Source organism: Esox lucius, chromosome 12 (assembly GCF_011004845.1).
Source record: "Esox lucius isolate fEsoLuc1 chromosome 12, fEsoLuc1.pri, whole genome shotgun sequence".
Taxonomy (NCBI): domain Eukaryota; kingdom Metazoa; phylum Chordata; class Actinopteri; order Esociformes; family Esocidae; genus Esox; species Esox lucius.
In genome coordinates this window covers 29,086,675-29,110,677 of record NC_047580.1, presented here as the reverse complement: position 1 = coordinate 29,110,677, position 24,003 = coordinate 29,086,675, and the positions used below count along the sequence as shown (strand labels likewise).

The 24,003-nt window shown below is 44.0% G+C and overlaps 2 protein-coding genes across 8 annotated transcripts in view; one reads left to right on the top strand and one right to left on the bottom strand.

Moving 5' to 3' along the window:
* The window catches only part of fmnl3 (formin-like 3), a 47,584-nt gene extending 28,098 nt beyond the window's left edge, over positions 1 to 19,486 (top strand). For 2 of the 5 annotated variants that reach the window (XM_029124050.2, XM_029124048.2), the window contains 16 exons: positions 1,540 to 1,725; positions 1,916 to 2,065; positions 2,836 to 2,937; positions 3,260 to 3,629; positions 4,139 to 4,234; positions 4,809 to 4,933; positions 5,205 to 5,407; positions 5,663 to 5,966; positions 6,435 to 6,515; positions 6,902 to 7,031; positions 7,159 to 7,319; positions 7,622 to 7,723; positions 12,004 to 12,096; positions 12,420 to 12,543; positions 13,494 to 13,618; positions 16,221 to 18,532. In XM_029124050.2, coding sequence (XP_028979883.1) covers positions 1,540 to 1,725; positions 1,916 to 2,065; positions 2,836 to 2,937; positions 3,260 to 3,629; positions 4,139 to 4,234; positions 4,809 to 4,933; positions 5,205 to 5,407; positions 5,663 to 5,966; positions 6,435 to 6,515; positions 6,902 to 7,031; positions 7,159 to 7,319; positions 7,622 to 7,723; positions 12,004 to 12,096; positions 12,420 to 12,543; positions 13,494 to 13,585 — 2,319 coding nt within the window. In that variant the 3' untranslated portion in view covers positions 13,586 to 13,618; positions 16,221 to 18,532. Of the gene's footprint in view, positions 1 to 1,539; positions 1,726 to 1,915; positions 2,066 to 2,835; positions 2,938 to 3,259; positions 3,630 to 4,138; positions 4,235 to 4,808; positions 4,934 to 5,204; positions 5,408 to 5,662; positions 5,967 to 6,434; positions 6,516 to 6,901; positions 7,032 to 7,158; positions 7,320 to 7,621; positions 7,724 to 12,003; positions 12,097 to 12,419; positions 12,544 to 13,493; positions 13,633 to 14,408; positions 14,461 to 16,220 lie in introns of all 5 variants that reach the window. The other 3 variants (XM_020051638.3, XM_029124049.2, XM_013136333.4) reach the window with 3 other exon arrangements.
* A 919-nt stretch (positions 19,487 to 20,405) lies between these two features.
* The window catches only part of lrp1ab (low density lipoprotein receptor-related protein 1Ab), a 105,611-nt gene continuing 102,013 nt past the window's right edge, over positions 20,406 to 24,003 (bottom strand). For 2 of the 3 annotated variants that reach the window (XM_034295824.1, XM_034295826.1), the window contains exons 85-91: positions 23,618 to 23,792; positions 23,265 to 23,366; positions 22,826 to 22,896; positions 22,565 to 22,658; positions 22,348 to 22,383; positions 21,548 to 21,692; positions 20,406 to 20,943 (exon numbers count right to left, since the gene is read on the bottom strand). In XM_034295824.1, the coding sequence (XP_034151715.1) occupies positions 20,794 to 20,943; positions 21,548 to 21,692; positions 22,348 to 22,383; positions 22,565 to 22,658; positions 22,826 to 22,896; positions 23,265 to 23,366; positions 23,618 to 23,792 (773 nt within the window). In that variant the 3' untranslated portion in view covers positions 20,406 to 20,793. The remainder of the gene's footprint in view (positions 20,944 to 21,547; positions 21,693 to 22,347; positions 22,384 to 22,564; positions 22,659 to 22,825; positions 22,897 to 23,264; positions 23,367 to 23,617; positions 23,793 to 24,003) is intronic. The other variant, XM_034295825.1, reaches the window with a different exon arrangement.

The following is a 24,003-nucleotide window of genomic DNA, read 5'->3' as shown; positions in this document are numbered from 1 at the left end:
CCCAAGAGATTTGCTTGAGGCATGGAAGTAAAAATCTAAGTGGAGCAAACTGCTCCAAAATGCTCCAAATGGCTAAATGTGTTTTAAAATGAGCTGTCCCAGTCCTGGTGAAAGACATCTGGATAAACAAGACAATGCCAAATGGCCAACCCAAATGGCCAAGCCCGAAGCAAAACACAAATTTTAAATTTGACCAAAACATTGTCCGTAACACCTAATATTACCTTCATTAGTACCTTAATATCACTATAGCATTGCCTTATCATTACCTTAATATAACAAACTGAAGCTCATTTCAGAGCACATTCGCTATACAGTCACAGAAGGTTTTCCCTGTATTGGCTATCCTGGCGTCATTCCAGGATGCCGTTTATTGTGTAAGACCTGGGGTATCTACAGGAGCATGAAGGGGAAGTCCCAGGGCAGCGGAGAACAGCGTTGAGACTGGGGAATTCTGGGAGGTTTCAGGTTCTACCAAGCTTTGCATCTGAGACTGTTAGCCTCATTACACCCCCAGATGCCAGGCAGCCTTGATAAGGATCAACTCCTGATGGGACTGAGTGGACCTCAAAGGTTTGTTTAGCCTCTTAGTTTGTAGCCTGAAGAGACATCCAAAATACTGGACCCACTCAATTACAGCACAATCCTCAGAGCACCACAGAGCCCCAAAACTCAAATCAGCCGACCAGTCAAAACAATCTGGGAACCAACCAACTAATAGCTCTTTAGTGTGAGTTTTACATTTAAATAATAATGACAGTTGGCAGGTTGTTCAAATGTTATAGGCTAGTTGTAATGTGTCCCAAAGAACAATTAGTCCCTAGTTTATAACAATTCTTTAAGAATTACAATATTAACTATTAATTACAAAACAACACCTAAGGGTTGAAATCAAATGGGTAGTGGGCTTGGACATTTGTCATTATTAAAATTTTAGTTGTTAGTTTAGGGAAATCAGCTTTGTTTGTTTTTGTCTCCAGTGTCTGTGTGTGCGTGCATGTGCGTGTTTGTATTTGTGAGAGACAGTATATATCTGTGTATGTATCTGTGTGTACACGTGGGTATATATGTGTGTTTATGTATCTGTGTGTGCGTGTGTATGTGTATTTGTGTGTGTGTCTGTATATCTGTGTGTGTGTGTGTATTTATGCGCCTGTGTATGTGGGAGTCTGGTGAGATTTCTATCTGTTATTTGTACTTGGTTGCCTTCCCATGGACTCCTATAATTAGGGCTTTTCTTTGCAAATGGAGTGTGGAGACCTCTGCTTCCACTTGAAGCCATGGGCTCTCTCTAACCGAAGGCCCTGTCACATGGGGACAAACAGCCTGATGTCATGTCACAAGGGTGTCAGTGAATACCGGAAATACTCTATATTGGACATACCAAAAAACGTTGTCGGCTCTGAGGCGACGAATAACCCGAAATACATCTTCGTCCACTGGGACCTGAAGATAATTTTTTAACGCTGCGGTGCCGGCGGCCACCCCCCTCTGACCGTGCCTTGACTTTAACGCGCAATCCTTTTTGCTGCATTTCAGGTGTGCAAGGAGAAGCACCGCTTTGAGAAGCTGATGGAGTATTTCCGCGTGGAGGACGGGAACATTGACTTCATGGTGGCCTGTATGCAGTTCATCAACATAGTCGTCCACTCAGTTGAAGATATGAACTTCCGGGTTCACCTGCAGTACGAGTTCACCAAGCTGGGCCTCGATGACTACCTGGAGGTCAGGCGAGAAACTCGGAATTCAGTCTGATCAATGAATGTCGGGGGGGTGTTTAATTCATTCTGCAACATTGTGGGGGCGGGATGTGTGGGTTGGGTGGGGGGGGGTCGTCTTCAGACAAGGTCCGGGGGCTGGAGGTCATACATGTTCCCCTGAATCCCTGATCCTCTTCTTCCTTCCATTGCTTCAGAAATCCAAGCACACGGAGAGTGACAAGTTGTCCGTGCAGATCCAGGCCTACCTAGACAACGTGTTTGATGTGGGCGGCCTGCTGGAGGACGCAGAGACCAAGAACGTTGCTCTGGAGAAGGTGGAGGAACTGGAGGAACATCTGTCCCATGTGAGGAGAACCGACAGACTGCCCAAAATGCTTCTGTATTAAAATGTTATGTGTTCACGGAGGCTATAAGTGAAATGCAGACAGAGACGTGTGTCTTGCAAAATACTATATCGCTAAATTCTACGATTTCTCCTTTCCACACTGAATATTTCACATGGAAAGCTTTTGTTTTGTGCAGTAATCCAGTGCATGGGTTTTCTCAGCAATGTCATGTTTAGTAATATATGTTAACAATCCACCAAGTAGTTTCCGATGACCGGTTTCTAACACATAAAGGTCACAGGCAGACGTTCCGTCATCATGAGAGGTTCCAAACAAACCCTGCTTTCAGGGGCCAGGAGTTAACGGGGGAGTTCAAGACAAGAATTACATTCCACCATAAGAATTCCTGGATTATCTGTCCGCTTTCAGAAATGTAATCTAGCTCTGCCATGTCAGCCTCACTTGCACTTGCTTTGTCATGCTGCTAAGCGTATCACATAACTTATTGATGCTGCTGGGATAAAAGTACAGAGGAGAAATACAGAGAAAAAAAATAAATATATATATATATATATAGAGAGAGAGAGAGAGAGAGAGAGGGAGGGAGGTACAGAGGATAGGATTGCAGAAGGGGAATAAAGGGAGTGGAACTTGGCAAGGAGCCTGAATTGGACCATATTGGATCAATGCTCTTATTCACCTCCCTGTCTGTATATTCACTCTGCTTTTCTCTCCTCTCATCTTCTCATTCTGGACTCTCCCTCTTCATCCTCTCCACGTTGCACCAGGTGACGGAGAAGCTTCTGGACGTGGAGAATGAGACCATCATGAAAGTGGCTGACCTGGAGAAACAGCTCCTGCAGAAAGACAAGGATCTACAAGTCATAAGGGTGAGCAAAGCTTCAGAATATTACGTAATATTATGTACTCGATGATACAGCTATACCAGTTATACATGTCTTAATGAGAAATAATGCATTAAAAAGGCTATGTGATAGCAGATTGTGGTAACACTGTCCATAGATCCATCCCTGTTTCTGGGCTACATACTGTGCTATGCAGTTGACTTGCCTCTGATAGTTTGCTGACGGATCTACAGGGGCGGTTTGTGAAGTATTACCAAGATGGTTCTTCAGGAAATGGAACAGTGCTTATTGAGTTGTCATGACGCTGTTTCGCTCTCTGCTTCCCCCTGGTGGTCTTACCCAACAGGAGACCTATGAGTCCACAAACACCCAGGTTAACACCCTGAGGAGAATGATCAAGGAGAAGGACGCTGCCTTCCAGAGACACTTCAACATTGAGAAGCGCCTGCTGGAGCTCGAACAGCAAGGGACCATCCGGCTCCGTACGAAGCCCGACGGGGACATCGCCATCGAGCCCCTAGGCGGGGGTGGTGGTGGCGGTAGTGGTGGAGGGGGTGGAGGTCCCAGGGCGTCTTTGGGCGACTTTGGGCAGAATGGAGGGCACTCGGTTGGACCAGCTGGGCCTGGGGGACCAGGGACCAGTCTACCATCAGCCAGTGAAGCCCCTCCCCCTCCGCCACCTCCCCCGCCTCCCCCTCCTCTGCCTTCAGCTTCAGGTACTGTACCACCAGCAGCCACACTCTTCAGTTACACCTGTCCCATCACTGTGACGAACCAGGCAGTTGACCTCCTCGTCGCACACTGTCCTTCACAGCCGGGGTTCATATAAACCTTTTTCCATTCTGTGGCCCACTTGAAGGTTATGAACCAGTTCTTCACAGCACAAGCTCTCGTGGACGCTCAACTCAGCTCTGTAGTGTGAAAAGCATCATTAGCCTCGGTTCATTCTTACTCATAGTGTTGGTTCGATGGCGTTTGTATGACAGAGGAAGTCACCGGAGTCCAATGGGCGTATGAGGCAGACGTGCCGGACTCTTGGGTCAGATCTATTTCAGAGTTGCCCCCAATGCTCTTATGTGCCCAGCCAGGTGATTGGTCAGCCAGATTCCAGACAGGAAAGGGATATCCTAGGGTGTTTCTTCCCCTTACAGCACCCCCCCCCCACCCCTCACCAACACCCCCCCAAGTCTTTTATGCTTACTGCATGTTGTCTTCTTGTCCACAGGGGAGCAGAACACTCCATGCCCACCACCGCCTCCTCCAATGGCCCCGCCTCTACCAGGAGCTTCACCTAATTTCATCCTCAATATTGGCCTATCGGGTAGGAGCTAGTACCACCCTTTTTAGTTCAGTTCACCAAAATCACAGACACATTAATGTCCAAATTCTGTAAGCAGTCTATGGATGAGGCATTGAGTAATCCTTGCATTGTGGTTTATTTCTTTGGCTTTGTTTTTAAATCCACATTTTTTGAATTACTGGCACAAATCAAAAGCTTTAAGTGAACATTTATAAAAGGTCTAAGAGTATGCAAAAAAATTGTTGCTCCAAAAAGTCCCTCATGGATGATGTGAATCAAACATTGGCCATAGGCTTCTTACAGGTTGAAGAAACAAATGGGTGATTTGGATGAACTGTCCCTTTAAATTTACTGGATTGTCAAGGAAAGTAAAGAAAAAGTAAAGAAAACCAAAATTTAATTTAGAATTGAGTATAGAATGACTTCAAATTAATACAGAAGAAGCAAGTCTAATTTTGTGATGGTAATGTTCAATATGTTCAATGTAATGCCTGTACTGATTTTTTATATAATCGCTGTCTAGAGTTTCTATGTAATGGCTGTCCAGATTTTCTATGTATGGCTGTCCTAACTTTCTCTGTAACAATGACTGCAGCCATCCGCATAAAGAAACCCATCAAGACCAAGTTCCGTCTGCCTATTTTCAACTGGACCGCTCTGAAACCCAACCAGATCAATGGCACAGTTTTCAGTGAGATCGATGACGAGCGAGTGCTAGAGGTTAGTCTACCAGTCCTGGACAGAATTCCCTTTTTGGTGTCGTCATCTGACAGTTTAACTGTTCATTTGGTTCAATAGTTGTTCCTTGTGAGGTACGCAGTCTTCCAGGACCATGCTCCTAAGTCCAGAACTTTCTTTTTATGGCAATAAAAAACATACACAAACAGCTGGCTTACTGTGTTCAACTGGTTGTTGTAGAAAACGGATGTGCTTTGAATGGAAACCCTCAGAGTTTGCAGATCTGACCATGTTGTGTGCCATCTGTCCATAGGAGCTAGATGTGGAAAGGTTCGAGGAGCTGTTTAAAACCAAGGCCCAGGGTCCGGTGGTGGACCTGAGTGGTCCCAAGACTAAGGTGTCTCAGAAGGCTGCCAACAAGGTGTCACTGTTGGATGCCAACCGCTCCAAGAACTTGGCCATCACCCTGAGAAAAGCCAACAAGAGCACTGAGGAGATATGCAAAGCCATACAGACGTACGTATTGTAAAAATCAAATAGAAAACACCCGAGGAGAAAGAAACCTTGAAAGGATCCAGACTCAGAAGAGAGGCCCATGTTCTTACCTGCATTGTTTCCAGTTCCTAGTCAATGGCTGTATCTTGTTTCCTCCCCTGTCTGTCTATGTGCTCTGTCTTTCTCCTCAGCTCAGATCTGTAAAGGGCAGCCGGGGGTGTGTTTTTTTCTTCTCCATCCTGTCAGTATGAGAACGTGTCCTTCTCTCCTCCCCAGCTTTGATCTGAAGGCCCTGCCGGTGGACTTCGTCGAGTGCCTGATGCGTTTCCTTCCCACGGAGGCGGAGGTGAAGCTGATGCGTCAGTACGAACGGGAGCGGCGGCCGCTGGACGTGCTGACGGACGAGGACCGTTTCATGCTCTTCTTCTCCAAGATCGAACGGCTCACCCAGAGGATGAACATCATCACGTTTGTGGGGAACTTCTCGGAAAACATCAACATGCTAACCCCACAGCTCAACGCCATCATTGCATCGTCAGCGTCCGTTAAGTCGTCGCCCAAGTTAAAACGGATGCTGGAGGTCAGTGTCCTCTTGTCGTGATGGTCCGTCGTTAGGGATTTAATCTACAAAAAATCAGATAAGTGTCCTGTCACATTAGCAGTCCGTGGTCAATTTCTCAAAAGCTTCAGCCCAAAGGTCATCCAGGCGGTCAATGGCAGTGCAACAAAGACTGGAGGAAACTCTGCTGTGGTTGTTTGACAATAGCTAGATTTTTATGATTTTAAGATGTTCATGCGGCGTTGCTTCATTACAACAGAAAGTTGGTGCACCCTCTACAGATGTTCATGTTATCAACAATCGGTCCTTTGATGAGCAACTGGTTGCTAAGGTTACAGTTCGAATTTGGAGTAAGGGCTATGATAGGGATTTAGATGAGCGTTAGGGCCAAGGCAAGAATAAGGATGTTGGATAGCATTAATAAACAGGACAAACGGACTATCCAAATAAAATAATCCTGTTAATTCACTTTGTTCTGTACTCTCTTAGATCATCTTAGCCCTGGGGAACTACATGAACAGCGGCAAGAGAGGCTCTGTGTATGGCTTTAAACTACAAAGTCTTGATCTGGTGAGTGCTGTACGGTACACTGTAGCACCATTTGAAGAGCAGCTCTCTGCAAGTCTTTGAGAGACTGCTGACACGTTGACTTCATCTTCTTATGAGTTACAGAAGGCATTACTTTTTCCTCTAGGTTCTTGGCTGGCATGTATTCTGTCCATGTGTTCAGCTCCAAGGTTTTCTATTTTAGTCATAAAAAGCTATATATGTGCACTTGTTTCCAGCGTGATAAATGAGGCATGGGAGACACGATTCTGGATGTGTATATCCATGTCTCTCTTAGCTGCAAGAAACAAGGACAAAACGACATTTGATTACATTTGTTTTAAGATGGACTCCTCTGGAGTATGTGAAAGGAGCGTTGACTAATAACATGTAATCCTGTCCACCCCCAGCTGCTGGACACTAAGTCTACAGACAGGAAGATGACCCTGCTCCACTACATAGCTGTGGTTGTCAAGGAGAAGTACCCTGAGTTGGCTAACTTCTACAACGAACTGCACTTTGTGGACAAAGCAGCTGCAGGTGAATACACAAATATACTGTAGCTTCACAGACACCATGAGGCCGGAATGGGCCTCTTCTTACTGTAAAATTGATTCAAATATGTGTGTGTGTGTGTGTGTGTGCATGTGTGTTTATATCTCTGCAGTGTCTCTAGAGAATGTGCTGCTGGATGTTCGGGAGCTGGGTAAAGGAATGGATCTGATCCGTAGAGAGTGTAGTCTTCATGACCACTCTGTCCTCAAGGGTTTCCTACAGACCAGCGAAACTCAGCTGGACAAATTACAGAAGGATGCCAAAACTGCTGAGGTACTGTACCAAACTCGCTGGGATTCTTTGAATAGCTACAAACATGTAAAATACAAACAGAATTTTCCCAATGCTAGCCCCTAACTTTTAAACTTCAAAACCCCTTCTACTATCCTAAAAATACTTTTGGACCACTAAACCAAGTGTACCGTTTTTCTTGTGGTCCTAAAATATTCGAAAGACTTACTGCAACATGAAGTGACACCTCTTACTACAGACGCAGCATAACAGACCAGAGACAAAAGAGTTGACCAAGGCTGTGTTCCGCCCTTTACACATCCCTGTCCCCCTGTTATTTCCAGGAGGCTTTCAACAATGTGGTGAACTACTTCGGGGAGAGTTCCAAGACGACTCCCCCCTCAGTGTTCTTCCCTGTGTTTGTGCGATTCATCCGGGCTTACAAGGTAAGGAGGATGACACAGCACAGCTCTTAACATCTATCGCCATGTCCGTTCGCACGTACCTCTGCATCACTTGGCAAAGCTGTAATCCAAAGCCACTTTCAGTTTTGATGAGTGAATGAAGGTGCTGTTCAGTCAAACTGCATTGCGTCTTCACCGCAGTAGCTCTTTCTTACAGTGGTCAAATGAACTCTAACAGGTTTGGGTTTCATAAGAGCAACAAAGGAAACGTACGGGTACAACCAGAACAATCCAACCTGTCTTCATCCGTTCATCCCGTTTCACCTAAGATTCTTTATTAGGTTCATCCATCTGGTTATAGAACTACGTAACTGAATAATAGTATGGGTTTCAGGAAATAAAGGTACCCAGACGGGTCCTGCTATGTTTAAATGATTTCAGATAAGGATTTCATTTTTGATTTCGGGTAGTAGGAGAGGTACCATAGATCAGAGGTAGAGGTACCATACGTAGGGGTGGTCCTTCTGGGAAGCCAGCCAGGCTGTAAATCCTCATTGGCAGGACTCAGATAACAACCCCAAGCCATGACTGATTCTGTTGATGAGCTTATTCAATTCCTCTGACTCTCTTGGAGCTGAGGCAAGGAGTAATTTCATTTTTTGGGACCTGCAGATTTGATTAAGGGTCCGTTTTGAGAGTAGGGTGGGGCTCTGTGCACAACAGATTACACCAGATAGAGATTGTCCAGACCCCATGAGAACATTGCTATGGTGGGTTGGAACTTGTGCACACGTTTCCCTTTAGGAAGTGAACCCACAACCTTGCCGTTCCTTTAGGCGTGTTGCTCAACACACTTACGTTTTAAGCCACATGGGACCATGTTTAGGTGGAGCTTCCCCTTTGACCTGTGGGAGACTCTGTCAAACCTGACGTAGCAGTGTTTACAGTATTCACTCCATTCCCTAACTTCTAATTTCGACAAATTATGGAAATAGTTTAGCTCAGTAGGTAGAGTAACGCGAAAGGTTGTGGTTTCAATTTCCACTTGGTAAGTGTTGTCAAAATGGCTAATATTATTAGTATTGTTGTTAGCATGGTTTCATGCAGTTACAAGACCAACTCTTAAGTTCATTTGACCATTGGGAAAAGAGCTACTATGTAAATCCTGCAATGCAGATCTAACTGAATTGGGCCCTACTCTGGGTCAGGGATTGTCTTGCTGCCACTAAGAGCTGACAGAGTAGAGGTGACCAGAGAAGAGCTGACTGGAGTAGAGCGGACCAGCTGTCCAGAGTGGAGCTGACCAGAGCAGAGCTGACCATATTAGACCTGACCAGAGTAGAGCTGATGCAAGCTGACTATAGTAGAGCTGACCGTAATAAGCTGACACAGTAGAGCTGACCGTAGTAGAGCTGACAGGGTAGAGCTGGCCATAATAGAGCTGACAGAGTAGAGCTGACCATCACAGCAACTGACAAGAGTAGAGATGTCTGTTTGCCACAGGACAGGGTGTGGACTGGTCACAGGTCTAATAACAGGAAGGCCAGCTGGGTCGGCAGCTGTGGTGTTTAGACTGGCCCTGCCTGCCCCTCCTCCCCCCTCTGACCCTCAGACCAAGGCCCCGCCCCGCCCTGCCTCCCCTCTCCCTCCCTGCCTTTCCCCTGACTCCTTACTCCTCCCCCGGATGGACAGAGAGCCTCTGTCTCCCCCCATCTCCCCCAGATAGGCAGCCCTGCCCTGTCAAACAGACAACTTCCTGAGATTGTTCCCCACCAGGATTTATGGATCTGTTGTGGAAACGTGCCATTGGCCACAAGGACATGTGTGCTTGCATACATCCAAGTGTGTGAGTGAAATGGAGGGGAGAGGGGTGGGGGAGGGAGAGAGGGAGGGAGGGAGGGAGGGAGGGAGAGATGAATGGTGCTGACTGTGCTGACATGAAAGTATATTCCAGCTTTGTGTTAACGTAACACCCAGATCCAGTTCTTCATTTAAAAGTATATTCTAGCTTTGTGTTAACGTAACACCCAGATCCAGTTCTTCATTTAAAAGTATATTCCAGCTTTGTGTTAACGTAACACCCAGATCCAGTTCTTCATTTAAAAGTATATTCCAGCTTTGTGTTAACGTAACACCCAGATCCAGTTCTTCATTTAAATGTATATTCCAGCTTTGTGTTAACGTAACACCCAGATCCAGTTCTTCATTTAAAAGTATATTCCAGCTTTGTGTTAACGTAACACCCAGATCCAGTTCTTCATTTAAAAGTATATTCTAGCTTTGTGTTAACGTAACACCCAGATCCAGTTCTTCATTTAAAAGTATATTCCAGCTTTGTGTTAACGTAACACCCAGATCCAGTTCTTCATTTAAAAGTATATTCCAGCTTTGTGTTAACGTAACACCCAGATCCAGTTCTTCATTTAAAAGTATATTCCAGCTTTGTGTTAACGTAACACCCAGATCCAGTTCTTCATTTAAAAGTATATTCCAGCTTTGTGTTAACGTAACACCCAGATCCAGTTCTTCATTTAAAAGTATATTCTAGCTTTGTGTTAACGTAACACCCAGATCCAGTTCTTCATTTAAAAGTATATTCTAGCTTTGTGTTAACGTAACACCCAGATCCAGTTCTTCATTTAAAAGTATATTCTAGCTTTGTGTTAACGTAACACCCAGATCCAGTTCTTCATTTAAAAGTATATTCTAGCTTTGTGTTAACGTAACACCCAGATCCAGTTCTTCATTTAAAAGTATATTCTAGCTTTGTGTTAACGTAACACCCAGATCCAGTTCTTCATTTAAAAGTATATTCTAGCTTTGTGTTAACGTAACACCCAGATCCAGTTCTTCATTTAAAAGTATATTCTAGCTTTGTGTTAACGTAACACCCAGATCCAGTTCTTCATTTAAAAGTATATTCCAGCTTTGTGTTAACGTAACACCCAGATCCAGTTCTTCATTTAAAAGTATATTCTAGCTTTGTGTTAACGTAACACCCAGATCCAGTTCTTCATTTAAAAGTATATTCCAGCTTTGTGTTAACGTAACACCCAGATCCAGTTCTTCATTTAAAAGTATATTCTAGCTTTGTGTTAACGTAACACCCAGATCCAGTTCTTCATTTAAAAGTATATTCCAGCTTTGTGTTAACGTAACACCCAGATCCAGTTCTTCATTTAAAAGTATATTCTAGCTTTGTGTTAACGTAACACCCAGATCCAGTTCTTCATTTAAAAGTATATTCCAGCTTTGTGTTAACGTAACACCCAGATCCAGTTCTTCATTTAAAAGTATATTCCAGCTTTGTGTTAACGTAACACCCAGATCCAGTTCTTCATTTAAAAGTATATTCTAGCTTTGTGTTAACGTAACACCCAGATCCAGTTCTTCATTTAAAAGTATATTCCAGCTTTGTGTTAACGTAACACCCAGATCCAGTTCTTCATTTAAAAGTATATTCCAGCTTTGTGTTAACGTAACACCCAGATCCAGTTCTTCATTTAAAAGTATATTCTAGCTTTGTGTTAACGTAACACCCAGATCCAGTTCTTCATTTAAAAGTATATTCTAGCTTTGTGTTAACGTAACACCCAGATCCAGTTCTTCATTTAAAAGTATATTCCAGCTTTGTGTTAACGTAACACCCAGATCCAGTTCTTCATTTAAAAGTATATTCCAGCTTTGTGTTAACGTAACACCCAGATCCAGTTCTTCATTTAAAAGTATATTCCAGCTTTGTGTTAACGTAACACCCAGATCCAGTTCTTCATTTAAAAGTATATTCCAGCTTTGTGTTAACGTAACACCCAGATCCAGTTCTTCATTTAAAAGTATATTCTATCTTTGTGTTAACGTAACACCCAGATCCAGTTCTTCATTTAAAAGTATATTCCAGCTTTGTGTTAACGTAACACCCAGATCCAGTTCTTCATTTAAAAGTATATTCCAGCTTTGTGTTAACGTAACACCCAGATCCAGTTCTTCATTTAAAAGTATATTCCAGCTTTGTGTTAACGTAACACCCAGATCCAGTTCTTCATTTAAAAGTATATTCCAGCTTTGTGTTAACGTAACACCCAGATCCAGTTCTTCATTTAAAAGTATATTCCAGCTTTGTGTTAACGTAACACCCAGATCCAGTTCTTCATTTAAAAGTATATTCTAGCTTTGTGTTAACGTAACACCCAGATCCAGTTCTTCATTTAAAAGGGCAAAAATAATCATATAGCTCAGCTTTAGCCAGGGTCCTGATTTTGAACTGGATTGAGTTGCAGTTTATTTTCTCTGATTGGCGTTCATTTTGTGTTTTCTCCATACAGGATGCAGTGGAGGACAATGAGCAGAGGAAAAAGCAGGAGGAAGCCATGAGAGAAAAGTTACTGGCTCAAGAAGCTAAGCAACACGACCCCAAGGTACATTACTCTGACTCCCCTTGACTCTGACAGACAAGGTAAATAACTCTGCCTCTCCCTGACTCTGACAGACGAGATACATTACTCTGACTCTCCCTGACTCTGACAAACGAGATACATTACTCTGACTCTCCCTGACTCTGACAAACAAGATACATTACTCTGACTCTCCCTGACTCTGACAAACGAGATACATTACTCAGACTCTCCCAGAATATTAGTCTATCTGTTGTTTTTTAATGTAGGATTCAAATGATGCACGAGTTGCTCAAGCTATTTCGGGACCCAGTCAGGATGACATTTCCTTTCTCCACACCTTGCAGGTCCAGGCAGTGAAGAAGAGGCAGCAGCAGCATGAGCTGATTGCGGAGCTGCGGAAACGCCAGGCTAAGGACCACCGGCCGGTGTACGAGGGCAAGGACGGCACCATCGAAGACATCATCACAGGTGGGCTTGACATGCAGCCTCGCAGGCAGCCGCGCAGCCCCCAGCCGGGCCCCAGTAGGAGCCCTGGGCACCCTGGATCCAACCCTGGCCCTGGTCCGAGCAGCTCCAGGGGCCGGGGCCAGGCTAAGATTACGGTGGTCCTCAACTGCTCGTCCGGAGGGGCCCTGTGTTATCTGGTTCAGACTCCACTTCTGGAGGCCCTGGAGCAGCTGGACAACAGCCGGTTTCAGTTCTGAACTTCCCAGTGGGTTTTCTGTGCAGCTAGATGAGGGGAACCTCTTGATTTTTACAGTACCCGTGCAGCTAGATGAGGGGAACCTCTTGATTTTTACAGTACCCGTGCAGCTAGATGAGGGGAACCTCTTGGTTTTTAAAGCACCCGTGCAGCTAGATGAGGGGAACCTCTTGGTTTTTAAAGCACCCATGCAGCTAGATGAGGGGAACCTCTTGGTTTTTACAGTACCCGTGCAGCTAGATGAGGGGAACCTCTTGGTTTTTAAAGCACCCGTGCAGCTAAGCAGCCACCGTGCGTCACGGTCGCCATAGGCGTGCGTGTGGTCAAGCCATTAGATGAATCTCAACGTTAATCCCAGTGGGAAAGGATATGTGAAGGGGACGCGAACTCCGGAAACTTACGCCTCATCAATTAACGGCTTCTGTGTAATAATAAAAATGTTTAATGTCGTTTTAATAATCTGTTAACATTTTGTTGTCAATAATGCTGTTCCTCCCTACTACAAGCCTCCTCAAAGCACTTCCAGTTCCTGCAGCAGAGACAGTTCATCCCTGCCCATGCAGAGAGTCTGAAATGACCCCTCATTCCCTCTAGTACCCCCTGCTGGTCAAAGCTGGTCAACAGTACAGTAACAGTTCATGTGTCTCTAAAGTGTGACGTTTTCTCCCCTCCTCCTCCTCCTCCTCCTCCTCCTCCTCCTCCCCCCCCCTCCCAGTGCTGAAGAGCGTCCCCTTCACAGCCCGTACTGCCAAACGGGGCTCACGGTTCTTCTGTGAGGCGCAGCTCTTTGACGACTCCAACTGCTAGCCCCCGACAGTACATCCCCCCCCTAATGCCAAGGTTGTCCAGAACAGGTGTCCCCTCTGCGTGTCCCCGTCTCACCACTGTGCATGCGGCATGAACCCCACCCCCCCCCACCCCCCCCCCCGTCTGTCACTTCCTAGCATTCTTCTTCACTCCTTCCTTTACTAACCTAGGACGGGATTTAATGGTCAAGCGCGGTGCGATGGCGGCACAGTGCGGTTGGTTTGAATCCTGGGCCCCTTCACCCCGTTGGTGGACGTGTGCTGTGTTTCCGTCCACTGTCATCTGAGTTAGCAGAGTAGAAGTCAGACAGCTAAACCTCTTTAGATCGCTGAGCCTGACAATGAAGAGAACATACCTGATTCCATGAAGCACCATATATATAATATGATAGATAATGATTATATATATATATATATATATAATGATATGATATATAATGATTATATATATATATATAATGATATGATATATAATGATTATATATATATATATATAATGATTATATATATATATAATGATTTCAGGAACTTGCATAATCGCATGGGCATGAAGAGCTACATTTCCCAGTGTGTGACATTGCTGTAAACAATAAAATATTAGGTGTTATATATATATATATATATATATATATATATATATATATATATATATATATATATATATATATTTTTAGGTACTTTTCATTTATCATAAAAGCAAAGTATAAAGAGGTTTGGCTACAGCTGCTTGACTTGCAAACACTAACTGGTTGGTTTGGTTTTTCTTCCAAGTAACAACCCTCTCTAAACCATTACTCTTTATCCATTCTGCCCCCTCTGAACAGCTGAACAGAAGATTAATGACAGTGTATGCCACTCCTAAAGGCCGCAGGCAGGGTAAGGAAGGCAGCCTGAAGCCTGTCCGCTTGGCCCTGGCCGTGCTCGTACCATGTGCTGGTAGTGTTTGCTCGTACCGTATGCTGGTACCATGTGCTGGTAGTGTTTGCTCGTACCGTATGCTGGTACCATGTGCTGGTAGTGTTTGCTCGTACCGTATGCTGGTACCATGTGCTGGTAGTGTTGGCTCGTACCGTATGCTGGTACCATGTGCTCGTACTGTGTGCTCGTACTGTATGCTGGTACCTTGTGCTCGTACTGTGTGCTCGTACCGTGCGCTGGTAAAGTGTGCTCGTACCGTATGCTGGTACCATGTGCTGGTAGTGTTGGCTCGTACCGTATGCTGGTACCATGTGCTGGTAAAGTGTGCTCGTACCGTATGCTGGTACCGTGTGCTCGTACATTGTGCTCGTACTGTGTGCTCGTACCGTGCGCTGGTAAAGTGTGCTCGTACCGTTTGTTGGTACCATTTGCTGCAGCCACGCTGTGTGCTGCTAGAATCATTTCGGCTGCTTTAGCCGACCCAGCGCTTCAGATGCAAACAGGAACACGCTTTACGGTGCAGCGATGCAGTCGGATGTGTTTTAATTCCAGCTCTCTTAATGACAACGGCACGCAGCTCTCCAACTCTGTCGCTTTATAACAGCCAGGCCTGACTGCAGACAGTTCAGCTTCCGCTGCGTCGTCTTGTCATTTATGTACTAGCTGGTAACACCCCTTCAGGCAATACAGGCAGTTTCCCCCACTCTGCAGTGTAAACGTCTATGTCAGGTCACGTATCAGGCCTGAACGATGCAGAACCAGCGGTACCAGGGGACAGGATCAATCCTTGGGCAAAACATTACCGTGGGATTTAAATGTACATTCAAACAGGTCCAGTTCTTTCGACATATACAACGTTCACCCTGAATGCAGCCTCCGCTGAGGACATCGAACCCATGCTTATACCTCCCAGCACCATGAGTCTCTTGTTAGAGTCAGCCCCCACTACCCCCCCATCCCCCCATCATCACCAGCCTCCCCCCACCAACACCATCCATGTTGCATGCAGTGTCCAGTGTTGTGTCCATCCTCCACTTGTCTGTCCCATGTCTCCACGTCCTGTTGTCCGCTCCCTGTTACCTGGGACTGGCCGCGTGATGATGAACAGCTCGTTGGTCAACCAGCTCTGTCGAGGAGCCAGCACACACGCAAACGCACACGTATATACAGAAAAACCTGACACGGTTTCCAATGACATTTAAACATTGGAAACAGTGCTTGGAACCTCTGATAGGAGAGCATGACAAAGCACTGTCATGATCTTGATTCACTGTTATAAGGAGACATTTAGACATACAGAGCTGCCTCACAGAGCTGGTAGACGACCACACCTGTGGTATTCTTATTACTGATGACTGTTTTTTCCTCCATACATCATTTATATCGTTTGATTAACCAAACCCCCATTGCCTTGAATTGAAGAATCCATATTTAATTTCCCAATGCAAGGCTTTGGATTGGCATCATTCTCTTTTTGGTTAACAGATAAACAATTAATTTACTACCCATTTGACCAGTAATTTGAACCATATTTAAGGAAATCTACAGAGAAATGCACTGCAGTAGTGAAATATGCAGGGAAATGCACTGCAGTTAAGCCTTTATAATCAGCAACCGTAAACTGGAAAATGATGCCTCAGAACCGGGGTTTGACTTCCCAGATAACCGGTGCCCTCATGAGTGACCCCTCTCTCTCTCCCTCCCTCACCCACTCACAGATCTCCGCAATCAGCCTTTCCTACGGCATGACACGCTGATCCGGAGCGGCTGGAAGAGACCCTAAACAAACCACGCGTTACCCCCTCGCTTATCCGCCCTTCCCTATATAACCCCCCCACCCCTCATGTTGCGATGGTCTCACCCTAAGTCTGAGGCGGCATCTCCCTGCCAATCATGAACTGAAAGGGGGGACCGGACCGAACCAATGCCCCGAACCAATGGTTTTACGGGGGGTATTTATTTATTTATGGAGATCCTTTATGGACATCATCTCTCAACCTGCAAGTATAACTGTAAGAGCACAGACATTAGGTGGGTCAGCCTGCTACCTTCTTCTCCCACCGCAAGCACACACAAACGCAGACGGACAAAGACGCACACACGAGGACTACAGAGAATGCCTGTGTATTGGCAGTATCAATAGACCTGGGTTTGGCTCGCCCCAACTCGAGCAGGAAGGAAGGAAAGACATTGCAACTGCGTAATGTGGCCGTCGAACCACAGGAGTCTCCAGCCAAGTGCCATCCAGCGTGGACCTTATTTCCACTTATGTGGATTTCCTCAGATTGTGCAATCAAGGCAAGATTGAGACTGGGAAACAGTTCGGATGACATGACAGCATATGCTAACTATATCGCTGCAATTTCCACTTCAAATGTGGTGTCAATATTGACGCCAAACAGAAGAAATCTAAATTAAAAGGGAGGGACTACCTGGACTTAACCAATAAGAAGCTGTTGTTTTTGTTTTCCGTTCCAATGGTTTTTTGTTGCATGCCCTTCTGAAAAAGGCCCAGGGTTTTGCTTGGTCTCGGTCCAAAGATGAAAGGACTGAACATTATTGATACAGAGACTTTTGATCTTTGGAGTTTCCTCAACGCAAGCTAACCAAACCAAACATCTGCTACTCATGTGTCTTATTCTTTATTTTGCCCAAGAAGTGCCTTTGTGTTTAGACAGTATTTGTATGTGACTCAGACATAATTTGTAACTAGAAATGGATTTTTGTTAAAGATTGTATTTTGTATTGCTTTTGTATAACATTACTTTCAAATACTGTAAAAATGTATATGCAATGGTTTAAAATCTGAATCCCAGCTTAAATCACTAACCATTATCGACAGGTTGCTTCTCAGTGCTGAGATATATAATGGCTAACGTTCAAGAGTCTTCCATACATTTTTAAGAGCAGGCATAATCCATCTTTAACCTTATTTGCTACAGTCCAATTACCACCTAAGTCTTAAGACACGGGCTGCATTCACACAGGCAAACCAATTCTGATTTTTTCAATATCTTTTTCAGAGATTATTTGAATAGTAAAAAAAAAAACAGGGCCACGTTCAGATGCAAAAATATTCAACTTTGCAAACAGAGATTCCATTAATATAGCCAACATAACGTGCTATTCTAAATAGAGGCATGTTTGGGGAATCGGAGACGTTCTTCCACATAGCATATTTCTATTCTAACATTTCTGAACGTTGCGTTCAACTAAACGTGCCATAAAATGAACTGCCTGTGTAAATCCGGTCATACTTAATAGCCTACCTATTTACCACTTTTATCTTAAATTGAAACAGAACTATCGCAAACCTCTGACAAAAAAATTGAAGGAACTTCATTATCTTGCTCAGTTCGAAGTTGAAAGCAATAGTAAAGTTGTTTTGAATGTTATACTGACAAGACTTTCTTGTTAAGGAAGTGACGAACGTATGAAGATGTTTCTAAACTGACAGTTGCTTAATTTACTTGCATTTGTCGGTAGGTAAAAAAAATGCATTCCGATTTATCTAACCATGTTCAATTTGTTCCCTTAATCTCCATCGAATAAGCAGAATGATTGTGCACTGAGACTTATAGGCCTCGAGACAATTGAGCTTAGACTGCAACTACTACAAGGTTATGAGACGTTGTGGTGTTGCAAATATTCCATAATTGCGGTCGAAGCTAAAGTCAATCTTACAGCGGGTTCATTATATTACCAATCACTGTAAATGTTTTAATTGCAGTTGAAAATGGTCTTTAAGAGCTGCAGTGCCAATAGCCCGCTTTCAGATTGACTCCAAACGTGTCTTTGAATATGGCATTTCCACTAAAGGGACCGCTCATATTTACACTACTTACATTGCCTTAATGTTGTTATGAGTTTCTGCTTGAGCGGATGTTTATACACTCCAGGTGGAATATAATAGAGGCCATGTAATATTTTGCCAGAAGTATGAAATGAAATGGTGCCTAATAAAAAATGTGTGTTATCTAATAGGTGAATAACACCACTCCTCAATAAACTAAATTACGTGAGAATTGTGCATATCTCTGTATTCTGTCACTATTGTCTGTATCTGTCTATATCTCTATTTTCTGTCGTTTTCTGGGTGCCTATTCCACGTATTCTTTCTTGCCAAATGAAAGTCAGAGCCACCATGCATTTCTACTACAAAAATCCATTTAATTTCTTATATCAAAAAGAACCGAAAACAACAGAATGACAAAATTCCATGTATGGGGTTTTGTTTTGCTGAAGTTTTCCTGTTGAAATTTAAACAGATTACCTAATTTACATTGTTCAAATAGAACTAACAGCGCAGACATTTTATTAAAATCCAATTTATGATGAAAACTGTTAATAACAAGTAATGGATACACCAGATTTGTTTCGTATTTGGGTTTGTATGTGTGTCATGAGTTCCATGCTGTGTAATCTGTAATATAGTATGGATAGGATTGCAAAGACTCAGCAACTGGACAAAGACTTCAAGGTTTTCCAGAAAAAACTTTTCATTCTTTTGACAAAGTTACCGCAACTTTGCGACCTTAAGTATGGCAAATATGGCTGATTATCTCCAATTGGTTAAAAGCAGCATGGCCAGCAGAGTGTGATTGGCTGAGGCTGGACCAATGACAGGTAGGCAGACAAGGGCTAGCTGGCTGACAGAGATGGTTAGACAAACAGAAAGACATACGACTAGCTCGCGTTAGCAGCAAGGCAGAGAGGGAATCAGAAGGGATACTCCATTCAGGAGGCTAGCCTCTTACAATAGGCATAAAAAGAAATTACATAAGCATGACGCACTGTAATTATTACACACATTAAAAACAAAACATAAAAACATGCAACCTTGTTTTAAAATGTCCACGGAAGTACCATGAAACAACTGGCTCTCTGACCTCTCCTGAAAGAACATTTAAGTGTGTATGTTTACAATCATTGACACAGACAAAAGCCTCGTCTGCTTGGTGTGTTTACAGAGGCTTGCCTGGTGCCAAACTGGCCATCTCCAGGCTAACAGTTGGGCTGTACTAGACAGTCACTGAGAGATAGTCCTGAACCCTTTGGGTCCTCAGTAACATTCAAGCCCCCCAATAAACACATTCTGTTTATTAACACATCACCACCAGAACATCTTCGGTTACTTTCCAAGGCCACGGATATCCATCCCCGGAATCTTGATCCTGGAATGTATGTTTTAATAAAACCACCTTCCTCCAAAAAACAATATACTCCACTACACCCTTACAACTTTCATTCATTTAGCACATTTAGCCGGTCATTTATACAAGACTTAAAAAAAAAAAATACATAATCAGAAAATGTGATCAAAACATATTACAGACAGTCTGCTATTTGTTATTTGATTTTTGTATTCCTGGGTATATTTTCAAGACACTTTGTTAATAGTTTTATACATATGTGTGTAGGTGAATATATATATATATATATATATATATATATATATATATATATATATATATATATATATATATATATATATATATATATATATATATATATATATATATATATATAAAACCTCTAGTCTATGCAAGGAGAAAAGACAATCACTTGGATTAGTTCTCAGCACGCAGAAACCAGTATCTGTGATGTAGACTGACTCTGCATGGGGGATGTGTGCCATTATGGTTCCGCTTGCTGAACTACAGCTCCAGAAGGCTTTTCCATCCACCAGCCATGGTCTTACTCAACACCTTTCTATATCCATGCATTACACTTTCAGCAGTAGAGCTAGATAATACAGAAAGTTAGGCAGACCAAAAACAGCATCAATTGGCCTTCAATGGTCCTCCAAGGCTTTCAAAAAAACACAACCTTCTCTGAAACAGAATAATGTTTTCCCCCTATAAAACAATTCATACAAAAATAAACAATTCAAATTCTTCCACTGTTGTTTTTGTTCCTTTATACCGTTAGATTTGACAGAGGTAGTGGCTATATGGATGAAGAAATGGGGAGAGGGAGAAGTAAGAGACGAGTAAGGTTGGCAAAATGAAAAACAAAAGAGTTGAATTAATGAATACATCTATAAAATGGTTCTTACTTTTTCTGACCGGGGAATTGTTGTTATAATGTTTCTTAAAAGAACAAAATATAATACTGCAATCACATACAAAAGTAGTCCTTCATTTTATACATTTTATACAGTGTTCTTGCTTTCTTTTCTCTTTTTGTTGCTTTTCTTTTCTCGACTGGTAAAAGGCATTAGATCAGATTTTGTCTGTCTCTTTGCGGGTGTGGTCCAGACTCGGCTCGAGCGTGCCTGACCTCTGACCTCTATGCCAGTGGGTCGTTCATGTCCTCGTCATCCCCATCCTCCCCTTGGGACAGTAACTCTTTCTTCTCGTCTGTACTGGCCAAGGAGTGGCGACTGTTGTGGGCTCCCATGTAGAGTGTAGCATAAACCGGGTTGGTGAAGTTGGTGGGCTGCATGAAGGGAAATAATCAGGTCAGTGAGTGAAGAAAAGGCCTGTCAGCCTCTTAACCCCTCTTTGCGCATGTCAAGGTTATCTTTTTCACCCTCTGGTTGGTGGTATCTTCAAAACAACTATGTTATGACTGAAGTATTGAGATCTGTTCAATCCATTTGTCCTCTGGTGATGTCACCAGTGTGCTGTTGTAGCGTGGGTTTGAATCCAGCCTACTGCTCTTTCAGCAAAATCACTCTCCTTTATCTTTCCCAACCCTCTCTGTTCTGAATAAAAATAATAATGCCCAAAAAGGTCTTATTGACAAAGTAATTGTGACTGGCATATATTTTAGTCTAGATTATTTTCTGCAATTGAAGGTGATAAATCTGAATGAAAGTTTCAGACGAGAGGTTTCTAATCCCTCAGCTAAGGTGATACTGGACTGGGAGTGTGGGTAGAGAATCTACATAGGCTGACAGGTCTCACAATCACTTGACATGGTTCTAAAGACAAGGCAACTCATTTGGTAGGTTATTCATTATATATTTTTGTTGCAATCGAGCATTTACAGTCTTTTAAGAGCCTGTCGGTTCCGTTATAGCACTGTGTGTGTGTGTTACCTTGTCTGGGTCTAAAGCAAAGTCTGAATCCAGGAGTTCTCCAGCGTCGTCATCTGGTTCTCCTTCGTAGATCTTATAGGCCGGGTTCCCTATTTCCACATTCATGGCCCCGTTGGTCATCCTGTGGTGCTGGAAGCCCTTTGCACTGTTGATTGCAAACACACACCACACAAACACCACACACACCACAGTGAGTTGTGTCCTCCTAACACTTCAACAGTAGAGGATACGTAATCACAACACAGGGGCACACAATGAAAGGACTGAGAGCATTGTTTCAAGCCACTGACAGGAGAGAGAAGTCCAGCATACACCAAACCCCCACAAACCACCAGCTACATCTACAGTACAGGAAGACGTCCTCACACAGGCAAGGCCACACAAAAAACCAGGGGAAGTTAAACACACAAATGAGCCTTCTTAAGAAGGCCATTTGGACACATCTCTCCTGTGATGAATGCTGGATTCTCCACAGCGCAAATGTCTCACTGCTACGATGAAGGCACACGAGGCACACGAGAATCACTGTATACATACTCATACATGGATAGGGGATGAATGTGTAGGGAAGAACCAGTCTATCTATCTGTCAACAGACCCCTGTGTTCCTGGGTGGGAAACCCTGTACCGAACAGGAGAGAGCAGGCAGGGACAGACAGACAAACAGATTCTCCTCCAGAGAGGCCAGCAAAATGGAGGAGTGTAGCTTAGATGAGGCACTGGGGAGAAGGAGGGGTGTCTAGCGGGGGGGGGGGGGGGGGGGGGGGGGACAAGTGATAGATGTCAACCTATTAAGTTACCAAGAATGTTGGGAGCATTTGCCTGGCCATACAGACCTGGGGGACAGGAAAGAGGGGGTTATCCACAGAAGATAGAGAACGAGAGAGACAGAAAAAAGATAGATGAGAAGAGAGTGTGACTTTGGGAGGGACGTATGAGGTGGAGAAGAGATTTTAGTTTGACTGATTGAGTGGGGCTCCTCCCAGCCAGCCTTAACACATTGTGTCCTCTACTCACCCACGCATTCTCCTCTTGTACCACAAGATGGTGCCGGCAATCAGTAGTGCCAGTAGTAAGAGCAGTAGCACTGGGATAATTATGGAGGCTGAATCTGGGAAGAGGGCAACACACCCATGAATGAAAACAAAGTATATGCAACACATTTACCAATGAGCTCAGAGTACGGATGGGTTATGGCAAGAATTGTATTACAATCATATGTCTTAATCTGTATATATTAAGTATGTTTCAAACCGTGAATTCAGTAAGGTGACTTACTTCTACTGGATTCATGTGAGTCCACAGAGGCTGTGATATTACATCGATACCCTGTCCATCCCACGGAACACCTAAACACACCACACGGTTTACACACATTCACCACAGCTGTCCTTCCCACCAAACACCTAAACACACCACACGGTTTACACACATTTACCACAGCTGTCCTTCTCACCAAACACCTAAACACACCACACTGTTCACACATATTCACCACAGCTGTCCTTCCCACCAAACACCTAAACACACCACACTGTTTACACACATTTACCACAGCTGTCCTTCTCACCAAACACCTAAACACACCACACTGTTCACACATATTCACCACAGCTGTCCTTCCCACCAAACACACCAAAGTCTCAAAGTTGTCTGTGTGCGTGTGTGTGTAAGTAAGTAAGTAATTTGGGTGATTCCCTTAGGGTCATTCTCTTACTTGCACTGAGGCAGTAGCGTGCGTGGTTCAGTAGAGCAGGGTCCGTTGATGCAGAAATCTAGACAGGTGTAACAGCTGGGCTGAGTCCGACCGTTAGGACAGCTGCACATTAACAAAGAGATAGAGAAGGAGGTGAAACAAAGAGAGAAGAGAGAGAGACAGGTGAGAGAAACAGAGAGAGAAGGAGAGAGAAGGAGGTGAAAGAAACAGAGAGAGAAGGAGAGCGAAGGAGGTGAGAGAAACAGAGAGAAGGAGAGAGAAGGAGGTGAGAGAAACTCAAAATGTGAATAGACTGAACAGTGTGTGTGTATGTGTACGTGTGTATGTGTATTTGTATGAGGCAGGACACGTACCTGCACATGACCTTTCCGGAGCCTTTGGGCAGACACTTCCCGTTGGGTCCACAGTACTGGCACCGGTCCACCTCACAGAGCTGTCCGTGGAACTGAGGGAGGCAGCGACACAGCCTGGTTCCATTGGCAGTCTGCAGACACATGCCCTGGTTCTCACAGTGACCCTCACATTCACCTGGATGGGGGGCGGCGCAGAAGAAGCAGGTGGGGGAGCGGGAGGGGGAGCAGGTGGGGGAGCAGGAGGAAGAGCAGGTGGGGGAGAAGCGTGGAAAGGAGAAATGGGGGTTCAGACATTACCTCACACACTGAACACTCCACTGTCAGACCTTTCTGATAAGGCATTAGGTATAATTATTAGGGTCCAGACTTACTGAGAACGTTTAAAA